Raw genomic sequence first — 22,128 nt, 5'->3', positions numbered from 1 at the left:
TAAATATTTACGTGGTGTACCTACAAGCTATTTTACTTATAATTGCTATCTACTCTGAGTATTTCAATAAGATATTAAGCGATGGAAACTCCTATTTTTTATGTATTATTACATAACATTTAACCGTTGTCTGTTCAGTTATACAGATACATGGTATATATGACGTCATGTGTGATAAGTAAGAACACTCCCCCCCCGTGTTAACTTTTAATGTTATAACGAATGACGTCATACTGTATATCTATAACTGAACAGACAAAGTAAATATCATCTATTAGCTAATTTGTCAATAAAGAAAATAAAAATTGGGGGAACGAAGTTTTTTAACGTCGGGTTATTCATACACAAATCAAATACCGTTTTTATACTAGCTACACACACATGGACATTATTTGTAGGTAAATAGCACAAAATTTAAAAAAAATAGTAGGTGTAAAGGCGAACGAGTTAAATTTGATCACAACTGCATAGTTGGCAGATAAAAACTGTATGACTGATCACAGTAATTTTCTTTAGCATAATACACAAAAGAAATTTATACCCAATCTATAATATACCAATTGATTAGCTTACCGTCATAGAAGCACATCTCTGAGTGCATACGCATTCTCTCCTGGAGATATTCTTTTTCTGCCGTGCAACCAGAGGAATTATCCTCACGTCGATGTTCATTCAAATATCGTCTAACTTCCCAGGAATATCGTCTGGCTTCCCAGTCATACCATAGTGCTCTAGGAAAATATCGTTCAAATTCATGCAAGTTTCGCAGTCTTTGTTTCACACAGCTCTTTTCCCAGTTTTCCACGTCTTCTTTCAGTTGTTTTAATTGCTCGTCACAAATAGGAATATCTTCATTGCAATTGATCAGATTTCCACCAAAGTAAATCAAGATCGTTAAAGCAAACAGCATTTTGGTTGAAACGAAAGCCATGTTGGTCATTTCTGTTTCTTTTGCCAGTAAAGTTTACAGATTCTCTGAAAAAAAATATGATATTTTACTATTAACAAAATTAATGACAGCTGCAATTCAACATGCACCATCACACATACGACGCCTAGTGGTCGACAGATTCTTCCTTTTAAAAACTTATTCAACCCTTCGCTCTGCAATCCCAAAGCGTTTTTATGTAATCCCTGAGCCTGCGACAGAACAGCGGGAACTGATGTTGCAATAGGTCATGGATTGTTATGCGCATGCGATAGCTTTGAATTCTTACCAGTCGGTCGCTATTTAACTCATTCCGTATTTGCTGAATGCATACTCGTATAATTATGAGCTTGGTATGTCGCAGACGTAAGCCAATACCAAAGACTATTAATTTTCAATATATAACTTATATTGTTACTATTATGCTGACTCCAAAAGACAGCTATTTTTTGTTTGTGTGAACTTAAATTTTGATTAATCCAAATCCAATCCTTAATTAATCCAATCTTAGTTTTGGTTAATCGAAAAAAGTCGTGGTAACAGCTCCCAGCTTCTTCATTCTAATTTTAGCGGTTCATTAAACTTCCTTCTTTTTTGTCCTTAACATAAGCTGCGGGTGTGAGAACTGTTTTCTGACATACGTTACGTTAACAGAAAGTGTAATAATAATTTTATTTGCTACTCAATCAAAAATATGCCAATGTTGCTACTATGGGGATGGAAAGAATGGCACCGTGGTAAATTTACCCGCGCTAATTACTTGTGCAAAAATTGACTACCAGCGTACGGGACTGAAAAGTTTCGGCAGTTTATGTAAATTAGCATAGGAAACTAAACCAATCAACAAGCAGGCGAAACCGCATGTGTAGCGCAATGCGCTTTTCTTATACAAAGTTGTACTAAGTATTGTTTACTGAGAGTTACTTGTACTGTGTGATTATTCTTGAGTAGGTCACGCATGTCAAGCAATCTCGTTCCACGCTCTGACGCGAAAACAAAGGCTCTGGGATAATCCAAATCAGAAATTATTTTTATTGGTCGTTTACGCCGTTTCAATTTTGAAATACAAAAAAAAACGTTAAAAGTGGAGGACCAGTTAGGATTATCTTATAGCCTTTGTTTTCTCGCAAGAGGAATCACGGGCTCGGCGGACGAGATTGACATGTGAAAGAAGATATTTAACGGGTGAGTTTGGTGTTGTCCGTATTTTCTTGACCCTTTAAAAAAACACTGTTCAGGCAAATTATCCGAAGACAACGATTTAGGCAGTTTAATTGGTTTTACAAGTCTTAGCAATACTTCATTTATATTTTTAGTTTATTTAGTATTTCTTAAATGGATTGTTTCTTTCAAACTACTTGGAAGTGGTTCGACTGTATGTAGACCGTAATTTTAACTTTATGACCGTTCTAAAACAAAGTTTTAATTATTAAGGCAACACAAAACACACAAGTCTATACCATTTATGAATAATTTACGTTTGCAACAAGATCGCAAAAAAAATAAAAAATAGTGATTTTATTAACGGCGGTTGAAAAAAATAACACCTGCATATTGGCAACACTTTAGTATATTTTTGTAGTTACCACCAGGGCTGCCTCGATGTATTTCTTAGATTATTTCTAGTCATCGTTTGCACTAACGATAAGCCTCGCTTCAAAGAAAGCTTATGATTGGCTCATGCCACTGACGATTCTGGGAAACTAGAGCGTTATGGGTTCAAGTCGAAAAATTATTTTAATCCAAACTGTCAGCCGACATCGCCATTACGAGGATTCGGTACCAGAATGAACACATACTGCGGGACGAACGTCGCAAAACAGGCTTTTCTACCTACGCTCCACGACACGCGCTTCGGCAAAAACCTAGTTCAAGCTGATCACGTGATTCTTTTGCAACGCTTCTCCCGTGTGGGGATGGGTGGAACACAAGTAGCGAATAAATCGATATCACACCTGGTTAAAACAGCGTGTTTCCTAGGGAGTAAATACCGAAAGCAAAACAGACTGTTTCTACGCAATATCAGTATAGCACTAACGAGGAACTAAAGTTTTGTTTGTCCTTGTTTTTTTACATTTCGCTATCATGCAAAAAAAGTTTACATTCTGATATTCACCAGAGCAAGTTTTTTCATTTGGGAAATTTTTTTTGCTACGGATGTCCTGAAGGTTCTCCAGCTGCATTGTTTTAAAAAATGGCTATTATATCAGGTTCTACCATTGCTTTTGTACTGCAATGCGATATAAACAGTGTCGTTATTGTTATTTGCCCTCTAAACTCTCTCATCAACGCCCAAATTGTGAAGATAGTTACGACAGGCCTTCGAATGTCTGTATTGAATGTGAACAGAACTTGTGACGATATTAAAACCGATTCTATTGACAATGAATCAGTTTACACACGCACTTTGAATCTAAATTCGATTTGTCGAGCGAGTGTACGAGTTTAATTTAGCTTTACCGGCTTTTAAACACCATGTGTATTCTGAGTTACAGTAGTTACATGTCATTAAGTCTATACTTAACCGCTTTCCTAAGAATAAATGTGCTTGAATAATATCAAAAATATTTTGTTTTTGTAAAATGCCTCATCCGAAAAAATTTAGGCGAAATGTTGAAAATCAAAACTGCGGAGAACCCCAATAGAAATATTCTTCATCCCAAAATATAGTGCATTAAGAAATATATATCATGAACAATGCGATTTTTTTAGCAGGGGTGACATATTAAAATTTGCTTGGTATTTGAATTAAACGACAGTGTTTTGGGTTTCACAGATCATGGGTATCCTCATAGAACATTACAAACAAGTTAAGAAACAATTTCCTCTAACCCAGCTGCATAGCGTGAGGGATGCGCGTGGAGTTACTTGTCATTAAGTCTATACTTAGCCGCTTTCCTAAGAGGAAATGCGCTTGAATAATATCACAAGTATTTTGTTCTTCCATGTAAAACGCTTCATGCGAAATAAACTCAGAAGTAATGTTTGAAATCCAAACTGCAGAGAATTTGGGATAGGAATATTCTTCATTTCAAAACATAGAGCATTAAGAAATATATGTCCTGAACCGCGCGATTTCTTTACCAGGCGTGACATATATTCACAAAATTCCCTCGTTTCTATAAGTGAAACGACATTGTTTTGGGTTTCACAAATCCTGGGTATTCTTATAGAACATTACAAACAAATACAAAAGTCAGTTTCCTCTACCCCAGCTGCCGTCAGAGTTGTGCGTGGTGCATCTTACTTGACATTAAGCCTATACTTAGCCGCTTTCCTAAGAGTGAATGCGCCTGAATAATATCACAAGTATTTTGTTTTTGTAAAACGCTTCACCCGTGAAAATTTAGACGAAATGTTGGAAATCCAAACTGCAGAGGATTTGCGATAGGAATATTCTTAATCTCGGAATATAGCAATTTAAGAAATATATGTCCTGAACCGCACGATTTTTTTATCAGAGATGACATATTGAGAAAAATTGCCGTGCTATTATATATATATATATATATATATATATATATATATATATATATATATATATATAATATAATTATATATATATAATAATATATATATATATAATATATATATATAATATATAATATATATATAATATATATAATATATATATATATATATATATATATATATACAGTCGTTATCTAAAAGGTTGTCATATTGAAATATATATAAATACGTAAATATCAGTCACGTGATTTTACTGCATACGTTAATTTTATGGGAAATCCGTGAAAATCTTTATTAAAAATTTCATAAATATAATTGTAAGGTTAACAATATTGATAATAATAAAGAAACAAGACAAAAATGAGCGAAATAAAGAATGTTTAATGCTCACGTGATTGATTATTTATATATTTGTATATATATTGATAGGGACAACATTTTTGATAACGACTGTATATATATATATATATATATATATATATATATATATATATATATATATAATATATACATATATAATATATATATATATATATATATATATATATATATATATATATATATATATATATTTAAATTAAACCAGAGTGTTTTGGATTTCACAATTCTTAGGTATACTTATAAAACATTATAGGCAACGCACATATAATTCAAACAGTTTCCTCTACCTCAGCCGGCGTCAGAGATGTGCGTGCAGTTATACTTGTCTTTATAAGCATATATACTTAGTGACTTTGTTAAGAGTGAATGCGTTTCAATAAAATATGACAAGTATTTTGTTTATATGCAAAACACGAAAACGCACGAAATATTCAAACGGAATATGAAAAATACGAATGTTTTCACGATTAAACAGAAATAAAATGATATTCTTTCATTCTAACGTAATTTATGCAACAATTTCTAAAAAAACTTTAGAAAAGCAATTTCATTCACGGCAATAAAAACATGCAGTCTACTACTTGCACCTGCCACAATAAAAGAATAATTTTTGACAGTTTATAGTCACGAAACGTCTTATTTTATATTTTCAAGAATTATTTCCAATCTTCCGACTTGAAAAGTTATTCGGAACAGACTGGCCCAGTTTTCTTTAACCGCTGGACTCTGGGCTATTATAAAGATCAAAGCTTTTGCCCGAAAGCAGGTTGACGTTTTCAACGTATGTTCTGCTTGAATTAATTATGAAAGCAACGAGCAGAGAAAACCGCCGAAATATAGTAAAATTGTAATATACTATATTATGCGCAACTCCAGATGTCTTTCAGGACATAGCCAACGCAATTCAGAAGCGCAAGGTTCTCTTTAAATTTTGAGCAAAAAATATTGCAGCTAATATTGCGCAGAGTATCGTAGCTACTGAATATTTGATGATGAACCCCGCTGTCATATAATGTATAAAACGTGCATTGTTTTGCTAGGAATGAAAACACATGTAGTTGTTTAACAATAATTTTATTCTCAATTGACATAGCCGGCAGGCTGATTGTACGAAGTGAATTTATTTATTAACAAATTCAGGGAAGGAATAAATTTAAATTCAATGCTAATTTTTAACTAAAGGCAATTGCCATATATAGTAGTTCAGTAGTACATTTATACATCAGCCAACACGATATAAACTTCGAGTTTCGCACAATAAGCTCATGAAGAACATATCTAAGTTTTATCCGCAGCACAATAGTTTTAAACGCGCGCGAGACATGCATTCGCGCGGATGAATAATTATAAATGATTTTATAAATATGACAGCATGCACATATATATTCAACACTATACTAAGAACACCATACTACGCAATTTTAAAATAAAGACACGTTTCCTGCCCATTTATCATTAATGACTTTATTTATTATATAATCATTACATTCCATTTCATATAAGGATCATATTTAGAAACTAACAAATGAAACGCAAGTCATGCAATGTTGACATAAACTTGAACATAATATTTTTGACAACCAAAGTAAAATGTTGTCGATTCTTTCGATTCCGAAAATATATAAAAATCTTAGATTTTAAAAATTCAAAAAATATTTCCTACCTTAGCTGTCTCGGTTATTTCACTGAAACTCTTCCAAATTATAATTCTTTTTCACAAGCGATAATATGTCCTGTAGACATAAACACCAGGTGCATTTATTACTGTGCTAACTTCATACATGCATTTTAATACTTTTCATTAAGCATATACTGTACTTAGACCCAGTCTTAAGAGCGAATGAGCTGGGACAATTATTATTACAATCATGTCATTGCTTAACTTAGCAACACATTTTATCTGGAAGTCTGAAAACCCGAATATCACTGAATATTATTACAATAATTTTTATGTCCTAAATACCTCCTATCTTCGCTCGCTGTATTTTATGCTTTATTTACTCTTTAGAAGAAAAATATCTCAGTAGACAAACTCAGAAATTTATTTTGAATTAGAGATGTGCGTGCAGTTACATGCATGTCATTATTTGAAGTCGCTTTCTTAAGAGCAGAGGCGCCTGAATAATATCAGAAGTGTTTTGTTTTTTCAACACGCTTTAAGCGAAAACTTCAAACGAAAACTGGAATATAGGAATATTTTTGCGATTAAAAATATATAAAATATTAGTTTCTCAAAAATAAATAATTAGGCAAGAAGAACAAATATAAAAATTTAGAGAAGCGACAACATTCGCAGCAGGACAATGAAAGCCGCATAATATTTACACCTGTCACAACAGAAAGTGCGGCATTTTTCTAATGTGGCGGACTAGGATCCTTTTAGACGTAAAGAATACCTTTGTAAATTAAAAGGAAAAATATCTCGGAAAAACGAACAAATCAGGTGTATTTTTGCATTATATATGTGCGTGCAGTTACTTGAGCCTATACACTTAGTCGCTTTTGTATATGAGGGAATATCGCGCCTGAATAATATCACAAGTATTTTGTTTTTCCAACACACTTAAAGCGAAAATTTCAAACAAAAATTGGAAAATATTAATGTCTTTGCGATTAAAATTATATAAAATATTAAATTCTGAGAAAGAAATAATTACGCAAAAAGAAAAAAGATAAAAATTTACAGAAGCCACAATATCCACAGCAGGACAATGAAAGCTGCCTAATATTTACACCTGTCGCAACAGCAGCAGTGAACTTCTTCTAACCTGGTGAACTATGAACTTTTCAGCGAAAAAAAATACTTTTGCTAAATTAAAGGGAAATATATCTCGAATAAACGAGCAAATCAGGTGTATTTTTGCGTTAAAGATGTGCGTGCAGTCACTTGATTGTCACATGAGCCTACACTTAGTCACTGTATGAGTGAATATTGCGCCTGAATAATATCACAAGTATTTTGTTTTTGCGACATGCTTCGGAATAACTATAGAATACCCCGCCATCGAAGCAATGGCTTCGATCTAACGAGCCTACAGCCTACGCCCCTTTTATACATAAATTTTAGCTTATGCCCTACAGCCCTACACACTTAGCTTCTCGCGTATTGGCCTACACGCCTACTGGCCTACTCGCCTACTAGCCTACTCGCCTACTGGCCTATAGCTACTCGCCTACTGGCCTACTCGCCTACTGGCCTATTCGCCTAATCGCATACTCCCCTACTGGCCAACTCATCTACTGGCCTACTCGCCTACACCGGCTAAAAACATAAAACTTCATCAAAGTCCATTATATTTATGTCTTATTATTTATGTCCTAACCCTAACCCTAACCCTAACCCTAACCCTAACCCTAACCCTAACCCTAACCCTAACCCTAATAACCCTTAATTAGTTAGATGAGTGGTAATGAGATGACCTATATCTCATTTTAAAAGAAAATAAACTCAAAAATAGCAGTGATCAAACAAATAACAAAGCTATTTTACAAGGGCCCGTTGTATGAAAGCCGAATAGCGGTATCCACCGGATAGTGATATTTCAACCCTTCTAAAAATGTTAGAAAAGCGATAAAATTCAGCTTTAGAAACAACAATTATTAAAGAGGATCATCCATTTAGAAATACTAAGATTTAATCAAAGTTATTGCAAACAACGGGCGATTTTAACGCGATTGAAAAAATCACTATCCGGTGGATAGACGGTATCCGGCTTTCATACAACCGGCCTCAGGTGTTATTGTAAACTGAACAAAGCATGCATGCATGTAGACGCGTAGGCTCATAGGCTCGTAGGCAGCGTTCTTGATACTTAACCTTGCGGGGTATTCTATAGTTGTGCCTTAAAATTATATTCACTATAAAAGTTTTATTAAGAAATCATATCACGCAAAAAATATTACTGATGTTTAAAATAGCGAAGTCCACTGCCTGTTAATCAAAAGAGGAATAAAAACCGTCAAAAATTTGCACCTGCCAGTCGCAATTTTAAAATATTTTCCGACCTCGATCACGCACGCCTCATTTCATTTCTTCAAGAGTTATTTTCCCTCATTTGATTAGAAACGTTTCCAAATTATTGTCTTGCTAACGGGTGTGAATAGCCAAATGTCAGGCGTACCTATAATGACGTACGAAGATATAGCTCCTGTGTTCGGGTGCCTTTAGAATTTCAGGCTATTCCACTTCACGTGAAGAGTACAAATTAAATAAGTTTTAGGTTTTACAATTAGCTCTACAATTACACGTTTTTTGGGGCAACATTTACTAAGTCTTAAATCGGGAATTTTGTAGCGAGGTACAGATTCACCGTCGATGTTCTTGTATAAATAATATGTATAATTGACTGGCCCTTTCAGCGAGCAAGAACTATGCTTATTCTGCTATGAATTTTAAATATTGTATATTTAGCGTGGAAAACTGTAGCGTAGCTATATAATTTTTTGTATATTATATAGCTGTATAATTATCACATTCAAAAAATTTTATTAATCGTGCTTTGGTATTCTATGCATAAAGTGTCTTTTTTTTGGGGATGAAACAATTTAGTATTCAGTCGCTTGATAAGAATAATTAAGTTGAAAATTGCAATCAGGGACCAGCTGTTTGTTAAATATCTCAATAAGGCAGTGCGAACGCTGTCATGTTCAAATGAATATGAAAAACGTGATATTTTTGTTTAGTTTGAAAACTTGCTCCATATAAACAGATTTTTAGTTTATTTTTCACCGTCCCCCAAGCAACATACTTAAAATAATTGTAGCTGTTTCTACTTTGACAGCATCGTAGCGAAGCGTTACGTATATTAAATCGTTGTAACCTGGATACAAGGCAGGAAGGAGACAGACGAAAACCTTTGAAAAAATGGAATACGCTATCTTTCGCTACGAAATGTATGAAATCTATACCTAATATGTTATCCTGTTTTATAATATTTGGCGTCAATCGACCGTTAATTGACGCGGACATATTCATGTATTCTACTATGCCTGGTTAATATCTTTTGAAAACAAGTTTCAATGGAAATTAGCTTGGCTTTCTTGGCATAATAGAATATATGAATATAGTCCTCCTCAACTAACGTTCGATTGACGCCCATGGGTATTCATTTCTGTAAACTATCTTGGGGAACCCTTTCTGTTGCCCATGCAGTGACGCAGGTGGCAGCTCTTTATTAATCCCGATTCTCATATGTCACCGACGGTCGCCAATGTATCGTTTGTGGTTGTTGACGAAGAAATGTATACAAAATAGCAAAGTACTTTATTCTCCAGCGATCACCGACAATAGCCATCGCCAACCGTCAGTGACATATGAGAATCAGGCTTTAATCGCGTGGACAGTGGCGTATCCAGCCTGACGATTTAGTCATGCTATGAAAAATATTATGTGATTATCATTATTCATTTCCTTTGAAATTAATTGTTTTCACAGTCAACGAACACCAACTGCGCATGCATACAAAAAATATACAAAATTTGAAAATAGTAGCCCACAACTAATTAGTTGAGTGCACCAGATATAAGCAAATTCTCTCCCATATTATCTTCCAAAAACCACATTGAAAACGGCAGCGCGTGTTAAGTATTTAAAAATTCGTTGTTTATCTTGATGCATGAGTTAGGTAGGACTGGCAGGCCGGAAAAAACCTCTTGGCAAGTAATCTGGTCGGGTCCAGGCACAGTTATATAGAATATATATGGCTTGGAGAGCACATAAAACTATATACGATACTACTCATTAACAATGTTGAGAAAGATTTATGCAAAAAATTGCTCCTTTCTCATCACATATCTATTGTATTTTGCACATATAAACCAGTAGCAATCTTATAATTAACATATTTTTCAAGTCAAGGTTGAGGAGCTTAGCGAGACGAATGCCATTGGTATATTTAGCTAAAAAACGATAGGCACGTGACGAGAAAGCAATCATTTTTTTGTATAAACTTGGCCAATAATGTAGTTAATGAGATGTATTGTACTTTTATTTAGTCTTCCATAGTACCATTAGTACCATTTATATTCTATCAACTGTGGTCCAAGGCAATAACAACTTCCCGCACGGCAAAGTTGTAAAAAATTGGTTCGACAGGAAACCGAATCCATGAATGCACCGAAAAAACTTTGAGCTGTCTGCTTTCACCGAGACATGCACCAGCGATGAACTGCTACGCTTATTTATACCTTGACTCTAACCGGCAACGTCACTGAGGGAATACTTTCTGACTTTCTGACGTAATCGGAATACGCTGTCCTAATTTTTTTTCGTAGCGCCAGCAAACCATTTATAATGTTCACGTAATATGAATATATACACACTTCCTATAGTGTTGAATGCACTTCCATATAACTGGTTTTCCAAAATTTATAATAAACACGATAATTGACAACTAAAGTTGATTAGTTCAAAGCACTGAATCAGAACAAATATTTATGGCAGTTGTGACTCTATGACTTAACATTTTGTTGACTCCTTAGAATCACAACTCAAAATACGTGATAAGATTCAATTTTTCTCCTGCGTCAGCCACGAAGTTGAAAATTCGCCTAGGTTTTGTTTTTGGTTTTTTTTGTTGCTTTTTTTATATTTCGTCTTCGCAAGTGTGTTTTGGCGCGAACTATACTATTGTTTGAAATGTGCATGTGACCGTATTTATCTACGTCACTTTTTTGTCTCCCAAGAGTTGTGGTGCACGGACATGCAGCTTTGGCTAATTTTCCAATGCGCGATTCGATTTCGCTCGCACAATACGGCAATTCCTCCAAGAGGAACAAACAAACCATTCTTTTGATGCTGTTCGAGTTTAGATTGAATTGGGGTAAGAATATATTTAATACATCTAGATTCTGGTCCTATTTTAATAATATTGCTGCTATTTTATGGGAAGCTGTAACTGTCTTAAATGATCCAAAAGCATTTTACGCGGTGCTTCGATCATTATACGGGGTGAGTAAAAAAAACCTGACACCTTTAAAATTCAAATTAGCTGCGAACTTATGGCTGGAATATGACAATTCCCATGTAGAATCAACAAAAACGATTTGATAAAACTGTTCTTTTGTATTTACAGAGTTTAAAATGCATTTTAACTCCCAATGGGAACAAACTTTATGTTTTAGGTTAATTAATATGATATGCTTCGTATACCTATGAAATATTTTAAGCAACTTTTGTCACATTACCGCCGCTATGCGACTAATTTAAATTTCAAAGGTGTCCGTTTTTTTTTACTCACCCTGTATATGGGGCACTTTGAACATTATACGCGGTGCTTTTAATATTTTACGCGGTGTTTTCATTATTTTACGCAGTTTTCAATGTTTTACTTGGTATTTTATCGATATGTCGTGCTTTTACCTTTTTACGTGGTATTTTATCGATATGTCGTGCTTTTACCTTTTTACGCGGTGTTTTTAGTGTTTTACGCGCTGTTTTCATTATTTTACAAAGTTTTCAATATTTCACCCGGTATTTTATTGATATGTCGTGCTTTTACCTTTTTACGCTGTGCTTTTATCGGTAAGTGGTGATGGTTAGATCGGGATCTACCGGATAATGTCGGAATTAGTTACGGCGCGGCACCGCTCGGCGGAGATGAACATCGACACCTGAAAGATTCAATTTGCAACTGATTACCCGCCATTTTTTTGCCGCCATCTTTGTCATCTACGATCACGATTTTTTTCTTGCATGTTTTGGAATGGATGTTATTTTACAAGAAGTTGGTTTGGGAACACCTATTGATAGATTTAGAGAAGAACGCATTGATCTGGAGGCGCTGATTTCACTAACTGACACGGAATTGAATCGTCTTGGCGTAAATACAACTGGCGAACGAGCTCGTTTACGCGAATCATGCCGCAAGAAACTGGCGAGTCAATCTATAAATACTAATCAAAGTCATTGTTCCGTTTTGGCTCGAGAACAATCGCTGCTGTTTTCTCCCAGCACATCATCTTCCCGAAGAACAACATCCACAAAAAAAACACAAAAAGAATAGCCGTCCACTAGACTTCTGTCACTGCGTAGCCATATTTTACGTGGCTACGCGGATACGCGAATTGCAAATTACACGCGCGACCTCTCGTAAACGGATTATATTCGTGATTATCAAACAGCCGCAAAAATAACTAACTATAATATAAACGAATCAAATAAAAAAAAAATCACAAGTAGCTTTATTTTCATCATGCAATTAAACTTTAACTTATTGTAAAAATTGACATTTAAGAAAGCTAACAAAAACAACACGATATTATAATATTTACCTAAATATTCAGACTACATTACATTATCCCGAGAGTTAATTATATGGTATGCAATGGTTTCTGGTAGTGGCGGTGTTACAATTGTCCGTAGATTTTTTTCACATTATGAATAAACGTTGAAAATAGATCTTCGCCCTTTTTTTTAATGCCGTCACAGAAATTCGGCCAAGTGCGAGAAAAAAGGTTATCTTTCTCACATCGAAACATGGCAGTTTACACTTGGCCTGTCGCCAGTGCCCCTCGATTTTATTTGTGTGAAACCCTTCACTGTTCACCAATTCTTTTGAGTGATTCACTAGTCGACGCTCATAGCCGTGCTTCTCTAAATTTACGTAGGCTTTCCAGCAGTCTGAAACGATAATTGTCCTCTTTTCTATATATCTTTCGATTAACGGAAGTAGCGTTGCTTCATCTCGTTTGTCTACTGCTGCCATATAAAACTCTGTCGCAATCCTCCTCAATTCCGCCAAAAAACCCAGTGTCCTTCAACATGGTGTCCCCTATAGCACTTTCTTTTTCCGAACTCACTTTCGTCTATTTTCACAATTTTACCAGGCCCGCAAATCTTTTCCTCCCGCACTAATAGCGTCACTTCACATGTCTCGCGGTAGAAACTGTCCCAGTCGACTGCTGAATTTGTCGCAACGTTTAACTCGTGACGGATTTGCTCTTGTTTTGCATCACGACACCACCAATTCGTGAACTTGATTACTTCCTCCAAAGTCATGTTGCTCCTCTCAAACCAACTACCTTTTCCGATTGATAATTCAACCTTATGTCTCTTTCCAGCAACTTTTTTTCGACATTCCCACTTGTATCCGTCAGATCTGTCGGCGCATTTCACTAGTCTCATTCTATTGTTGCAATGGCCACACACTCTTTCATGTGCAATCAATCCCTCGTCCATGCACCAACATATAACGTTTTCTTTATCAAATAACACCTCGTTCTTCAACCGATCGTACGAAGTGGCGTAGGAAGGGGGGGCACTGGGGACACGTGCCCTCCAACTATCAAAAAGATAAGAAAAAGCGCCCTTTTTATAAGGAAAATGCCCTTTTTCATACCTAACATTAGTACGCCCTTATGAGAGTTTGTTGCTAAATTAAAGAATGTAATAAGTTTTTTTAGAATTCCAGCATTCGCTTGCTTTTAAAATAGTTTTTTCGAGGAACCCCGGCTTGCTAATTGCGACGTTTATGTTAATAAAAATAGCACAAGTACCGGGAGTTTCCAAACCGGAAATATCACGTTATCTTGTTGCTAAGTTAGAGTCATTTGACATCTGCCGAATACAGATTTTATGTGGTCAAAGTTATAACATATTCAAAGTTGCAAAATTTTCTTGTTAAAAATTCATGTTAAAATTTTAAAGCCTTATTATATGATAAGACAGAATACAACATGGTTCCGCGCACCATGCGGCACTTAATGGTATAATACTCACAATATGCATGATATTTATATTAATATTATTATATTTAAATGTAACAATACTTTTTGAAAAACTACGAAGTGGCTGTTTCATTGTAGCTTGCATCACAAATGTGAAATACAGACACAAACTAAATTCATATTTTTAAGACAAGACAAGAATTGCGCTGTTTAACAACCGGAAATGAATTAACTTCAGGGTGCATTTTTTCTATAAAGAAGTGCCCCTGAAAGAATGTGCCCCCCCAACTTTAACTTGGTTCCTACGCCACTGATCGTACGTCCATTTCGTCGTCTTCTCCGCGCTTCGACCATAACTGCTATGACGTGGCTACATCAGGGGCGTAGGAACCGGGGGGGCCAAGGGGGCCAAGGTCCCCCCAACTTTAAAAATCACAGAAAAAGTGCCCTTTTGCTGAAGTAAAGTGCCCTTTTTCTTTGTGGAAACGTCTATGCCAACGCAACAATATAATTCAACTTTCAATCTGTCAGTGTCTTCTGTTAACCCATTAACTGACATTACTCTCTCACTGATGGTTAAAATCATCTGGTATTAAGGTAAATACTAGTAGGACACATCTGGATGCATTGCAAGCTAATGGGTTAACAAGAGACACTGAAAGGTAGTTTTGTAACTGATTAACTGACACTACTCTTCTACTGAGGAGTAAAATAATCTGGCATTAGACAGAGTAAAATACTACAGTAGGTCAAATCTGGGTGCCATCGCAAGCTAATGGGTTAATTAACAAGAGACACTGACAGATAGTTTGGTAACTCATCAACCCATCAGCTTTCAATGCAACCAGATGTGACCTACTGTGGAATATTACTCAAAAACGAGATAATTTTACTCATTAGTGAGCTTAAGCAAGCGACGTTTTTGACAACACAAACGGCATGAGTAACGCCAAAAGACTGGGTCAAGGATTGTGATTGGTGAAAAATAAAAACTTTACTTCCGGTCAACGTACGTGTTGTCAAAAACGTCACTTGCTTAAGCTCGCTATTATTGGAAGGGTACTGTCAATTAATGAATTAACAAAACTATCTGTCAGTGCTCGGTCTTGTTAACCCATTAGCTTGCAATGCACCTAGTATTGACCTACTTTAGTATTTTACTGTAATACCAGATGATTTTACTCATCAATTAAAAAGTATTGTCAGTTAACGAGTTAACCAGTTAACGAGAGTATTAAATTACTCTAATACGCGATGATTTTACTCATCTAAGCTGAGCGTCACTCGTGACTGTTAGCTGAGCTGTTGAAATCCTAAAGTGTGCGATGTCGTGTTCTGTGTTTTCTGGCAGGCGTGGTATCCGCGTCGGATATTCAACATGTTGAATAATTTTGTGCAAGAGTGAAGATTTCCTGACAGTGTGCTTGCGTCCTAAACTATCAGCTCAGAAGTTGGAGCAAATGCGCGCACGTGTTCTTTTCATATTTTAAATTATTTTCACAACCCAAGTGGGCGCAAAATATTAACTCAATAGTTGCCGAATCAGAACTGGAAAACAAATTAGCGGATTTTTGGCCCGATTATACCCCTGTCTATACGAGGTAAGGTGTTCTGAGTGACCCATGTACTCATTTTCCCGGTCCCGTTAAGTCTTAAATGATTTGTTGACTGCTAAAAAGTAATGAAATTTGTAATGTTTCTTAAGTTTAAATGTGTTTGAACCCACTCTTATTTCATTTTACATGAGTATCATTCGCTCCAACTGCTGAGCTGATAGCTCAGGACTCGCGCACACTGTGAGGAAATGTTCACTTGTGCACAAAATTATTCCACTTTTTCAATATCCAACCCCCATAGCAAGCGTGCAAGAAGACGCAGGATACGACACCACACACTTGAGGAAACAGCGCAGCTAACTGCTATTAGTCATGAGTGACCCTCAACTCAGCTGTTTCCTCGAGTGTGCGCTGGGCTTTACTATTTTACCCTAATACCAGATGATTTTACTCACCAATGGAAAATTAGTGTCAGTTAATGAGTTATTAACAAAACTATCTCTCAGTGTCTCTTGTTAACGCATTAGCTTGCAATGCACCCAGATATGTCCTGCTTTGGTATTTTACTGTAATACCAGATGATTTTACTTCTTAGTGGAAAAGTACTCTCAGTTAATGAGTTAACAAAGCTATCTGTCAGTGTCTCTTATATTTATTGTTACTACAGGGGAAACCTAAACTAAACTAACTTTATATTTTTACTAGATAGCTCAATCAGTTGTAAACTGTTCTTCCTAGAGGTCCAGTAAGGAGCATCTCCTGTTGATCCAGTTTTACTACAGGAGGAAACTTAAACTAAACTAACTTTATTTATACTAGATAGCTCTATCAGTTCTAAACTGTTCTTCCTAGAGGAACATGTCTAATTGATCCAGTGTTACCACAAGGGGAAACCTAAACTAAACTAACTTTATTTATACTGGGTGGATAGCTCTATCAGTTCTAAATTGTTCTTCTTGGAAGTCCAGTAAGGATCATGATATTTCTCTAGCTTTCCGTTTAGCAAACTAAAACGTGTTTGTTGATAGTAATGAAAACGCGTGTTGGGCTTCTGGGTTTGATTCTCAGAACACTGTGGGAATTTATTGAATTTGAAAAGATGGGTACAGAATCATTATGTAATTAACTATTTCTGTTTGGAAATTTCAAACTCTCGTTCTCAAAACTCAAATTCAAACTCTCACTATTGCATTGTTGTGGCTGATTTCAATAGTTTTGGGGTACGTCGTGTAGAAATTTATGAATAAAATTATATACAAATGACCCCCTCCACCCATTTCTATATAGCTGAGTGTTTTGCCGTTCCTTACTCCAGTTCTTTCCAAAGCTCAGTGGTTGTCATGGCAGCTAATCAAAATTCAAAAAGAACCGGGTGGTCGGTGTGGAAACATTCAATGCTCCAAGCACAATGTCTAAAACTAAAGCAAATCTCTTGTGTTTTGACCCTGGTTTATCGAGCAAGAGTGCGTTGAATCGACGATGATTTTACTAAAGAAAGGCTACTTTATCCCGTGCTAGACACCAAAGTATGTTCAATTACATTTCGAAATGTTTTTCTCGCACATCCAAGCGGGATTCGAGGTTTGTATATTGTGTTATATTTACATTTTATTTCAGAATCATTTGTCAAGTCTTCGTTCCTGCTTTAAGCCAAAATCTCGGACATCTTTCCGGTCTTGTTTACTCATTTTGCTGTGCGTGAAAACAGCTTCATGGCACAGTAGATTGCTGAATAATTCAGAGCGGTTACACTCGACTAAAAAGCACAGGAAATCATTTTATGATAGAATCGAATTTCAATTGTGTATAGATTTGCGACAAATTTTGATACAAAGCTGCTTCGTTTTGTTTAGAGAATTAAAATGCTTTTCTTTCGCCGATCAAACCCGATTGGATTTACCTTCTTTATCCAACGATCTATCTAGTTTTAGGTGGTATTTAATTGTACTGCAAGCTAATGGGTTAACAAGAGACACTGACAGATAGTTTAACTGACAGTGCTCTTCCACTGATGAGTAAAATCATCTGGTACACAGTGATATATTAAAGTTGGACACATCTGGGTGCATTCCAAGCTAATGGGTTAACAATTAAGAAATACTGACAGATATAGTGAAGAGTATTATCAGTGTCTCTTGTTAACCCATTAACTGACAGTAATGTTCAACTGATGAGTAAAATCATCTGGTATTACAGTAAAATACTAAACAAGCCTTAAGTAGGACACATCTGGGTGCATTAATTAATCCCAAGCTATGGGTTAACAATTAAGATACACTGACAGATAGTTTGGTGACCCATTAACTGATTAGCTTTCAATGAACCCAGATGCATGTTCCTACTTTAGAATATTACTCCAAATTGAGATGATTTTACTGATTAATGGAAGGGTACCGTCAGTTAATGAGTTAACAAAACTATCTGTCAGTGTCTCTTGTTAACCCATTAGCTTGTAATGCACCCAGATGTGACCTAGTTTATAGTATTCACTGCAGTAATGGCAGGTGATTTTACTCATCAATTGAAGAGTATTGTCAGGTAACGACTTAACAAGATTATCTCTCAATGTCTCTTGTTGACCTATTAACTGACATTACTCTTCCACTGATGAGTAAAATCATCTGGCATTAGACAGAGTAAAATACTAAAGTAGGACACATCTGCATGTTAACCCATTAGCTTTCAATGCAACTAGATGTGTCCTACTTTCGAAAATTACTCCAAATCGTGATGATTTTACTCATCAATGGAGGGTACTGTCAGTTAATCAGTTAACAAAACTATATCTGACAGTGTCTCTTTTTAACCCATTAGCTTGCAATGCACTTAGTATTGACCCACTTTAGTATTTTACTGTAATACCAGATGATTTTACTCATCAGTGGAAGAGTACTGTCAGTTAATGATTCACAAAACTATCTGTCAGTGTCTCTTGTTAACTTATTAACTGACAGTACTCTTCCAATGATGAGTAAAATCATCTGGCATTAGACAGAATAAAATATTAAAGTAGGTCACATATGGGTGCATTGCAAAGTAATGGGTTAACAAGAGACACTGACCGATAGTTTGGTAACTCATTAAACCATCAGCTTTCAATGCAACCAGATGTGACCTACTTTAGAATATCACTCCAAATCGAGATGATTTTACTCATTAATGGAGGGGTAATGTCAATTAGTGAGTTAAGAAAACTATCTGTCAGTGTCTCTTGTTCACCCATCAGCTTTCAATGCACCCAGATGTGACCTACTTTAGTATTGAATTACTCTAATACCAGATGATTTTTCTCATCTGAGCTGAGCGTCACTTGTGACTGTTAGTTGAGCTGTTGAAATCCTAAAGTGTGCGGTGTCGTGTTCTGCCTTTTCTGTCTTCCTCGAGGTCCAGTAAGGATCATGATATTTCTCTGGCTTTTCTCCCTTTCGTTTGGTGTTAAAAAACAGTGTCCATGATTGGGGCCAAACTAATACGTGTTTGTTGATAGTGATGAAAACGCGTGTCGGGCTTCTGGGTTGGATTCCCAGAACACTGTGGGAATTTAATGAATTTGAAAAGATGGGTACAGAATCATTATGTAATTAACTATTTCTGTTTGGAAATTTCAAACTCTCGGTATCAAAACTCAAATTCAAACTCTCACTATTGCATTGTTGTGCCTGATTTCAATAGTTTTGGGGTACGTCGTGTAGAAATTTATGAATAAAATTATATACAAATGACCCCCTCCACCCATTGCTATATAGCTGAGTGTTTTGCCGTTCTTTACTCCAGTTCTTTCCAAAGCTCAGTGGTTGTCATGGCAGCTAATCAAAATTCAAAAAGAACCGGGTGGTCGGTGTGGAAACATTCAATGCTCCAAGCACAATGTCTAAAACTAAAGCAAATCTCTTGTGTTTTGACCCTGGTTTATCGAGCAAGAGTGCGTTAAATCGACGATGATTTTACTAAAGAAAGGCTACTTTATCCCGTGCTAGACACCGAAGTATGTTCAATTACATTTCGAAATGTTTTTCTTGCACATCCAAGCGGGATTCGAGGTTTGTATATTGTGTTATATTTACATTTTATTTCAGAATCATTTGTAAAGTCTTCGTTCCTGCTTTAAGCCAAAATCTCGGACATCTTTCCGGTCTTGTTTACTCATTTTGCTGTGCGTGAAAACAGCTTCATGGCACAGTAGATTGCTGAATAATTCAGAGCGGTTACACTCGACTAAAAAGCACAGGAAATCATTTTATGATAGACCAATTGCGAAACTTAGTAACCACGCCTTCGCATAACATGGAAGCGAGGCTTATTATGCAAAAAACAATATTTGTATTTTTTGCCGTACAAAGCTATCCGCCGAGTTATATCCCGGTTTTCGCCTTTGGTTTACATATTTTTCGATACCTTTAAAGCTCGGTTTCATCGTTGTTATCTTAGTTTTAAGGTGAGGGAGTTTTGCCTTTCATTTGAGGCGTTTTTGTAATGTTTTCATTAATTTTTTCGGCTGCTTTTGTCGGGGAAATATGGAAAAGGCCGACATAAACTCAGGTAAAAATTCAGTTTTTTCCAAACTATTTCGTCTCAAGTCTTGAAAATTTATTTCATTTTTCTTCCTTTTATTTGTGCAAAATTTGGCGATTTATATTTGGTGCAAAATCTATGTTTTTGTGACAAAAATTTTTGAAAACTAAATGAAAAGTGACAGTCAGATTTTATAATTTCACACCTAATGACTGAAATGGTTGAAATTTATTCACAAATATCACTATATTTTTTATCTTTATACCAGAGTAATACTGTGAAAATGGCAAAAAGTAACTAACTGAAATGTTTTTGTTTATTTCGTTTTAAAAAAGTACAGACGATGCATGGCTTGGATACCGACATGAAGGCCGAATTTTATTTAAAAGTCGAATTCGAACGCATCTGACGTTCTGTATATTTTGTGTCACTACAAAACACTATTCTTTCTATCTACTCCCATGCAATAGATGTTTTAAATAAGGGTTAACCAGGAATACTTTAAAAGGAAAGGATTCCGTTCACCATCGCATTATAAAACGGAAAACACTTCCGAACTTCGGGGTTGTATATTTTTTTCGCCTTCGGCTTTGCCATCATGTAAAGGTATATCTTAAAAAACGCTGCTGCTCGCATTGTGGCTACCTTTATAGTATGATATTGTGGGAAAAGAAATATTAAATGGTAATTCAAAATAGAGAATGATATTATGTCTTGGTAATAAGTATTTTACTATCCATGTCATGCATGTGTGCCAAGTTGAAGAGTTGTTTTGCTTTTGAGTCGCCATGACATCACATGTACTGTAGTCTATATACACAGGGAAAATAAACCAAAAAACTCCGTTGTATATTTTATCTCCGATTGTTTCTGTCAACAGAGTTCTTCTAATTTTTCCTGAGCTGTAAAATTGCTGTGAAATTACAGCTTATCGATCGATAAAATTGGTGTAAAATAATTTTAAATGAGAAATGTAAACATGGTGGTGGTTCGACCGTGACTTTTCAATAATCCTTGTCACAAAAACATAGATTTTGCACCAAATATATATCGCCAAATTTTGCACAAATAAGAGGAAGAAAAATGAAATAAATTTTCAAGACTTGAGACAAAATAGCTTGGAAAAAACTGAATTTTTACCTGAGTTTGTGTCGGCCTTTTCCATATTTCCCCAACGAAAGCAGCCGAAAAAATTAATGAAAACATTACAAAAACGCCTCAAATGAAAGGCGAAACTCCCTCACCTTAAAACTATGATAACAACGATGAAACCGAGCTTTAAAGGTATCGAAAAATATGTAAACCAAAGGCGAAAACCGGGATATAACTCGGCGGATAGCTTTGTACGGCAAAAAATACAAATATTGTTTTTTTCACAATAAGCCTCGCTTCCATGACCCATGTTATGCGAAGGCGCGGTTACTAAGTTTCGCAATTGGTCTATAGAATCGAATTTCAATTTAGTTTTGATTTGCGACAAATTTTGGTACAAAACTGCTTCTTTTTGCTTTGTTCAGAGAATTAAAATGCTTTTCTTTCGCCGATCAAAGCCGATTGAATACGACTTACCTTCTTTACCAACGATCTATCTAGTTTTAGGTGGTATTTAATTGT

At 35.6% G+C, this 22,128-nt stretch overlaps 2 protein-coding genes across 2 annotated transcripts in view; one reads left to right on the top strand and one right to left on the bottom strand.

The window, feature by feature from the left end:
• LOC114535163 (pro-epidermal growth factor-like) overlaps positions 1-6,521 on the bottom strand; it is a 44,853-nt gene extending 38,332 nt beyond the window's left edge. Inside the window, exons 1-2 of the mRNA XM_028556546.1 lie at positions 6,444-6,521; positions 574-975 (exon numbers count right to left, since the gene is read on the bottom strand). Of these exons, the coding sequence (XP_028412347.1) occupies positions 574-940 (367 nt within the window). The 5' untranslated portion in view covers positions 941-975; positions 6,444-6,521. The remainder of the gene's footprint in view (positions 1-573; positions 976-6,443) is intronic.
• Positions 1-22,128, top strand: part of LOC114535164 (ADP-ribosylation factor-like protein 13B) — a 98,985-nt gene that overhangs the window by 61,569 nt on the left and 15,288 nt on the right. The window lies entirely within an intron of this gene.

Source organism: Dendronephthya gigantea, unplaced genomic scaffold (genome assembly GCF_004324835.1).
Source record: "Dendronephthya gigantea isolate DGI-Jeju-01 unplaced genomic scaffold, DenGig_1.0 000111F, whole genome shotgun sequence".
Classification (NCBI taxonomy): Eukaryota; Metazoa; Cnidaria; class Anthozoa; order Malacalcyonacea; family Nephtheidae; genus Dendronephthya; species Dendronephthya gigantea.
The sequence above is the reverse complement of the archived record's forward strand: the minus strand, read 5'-3'. Positions and strand labels throughout refer to the sequence as shown.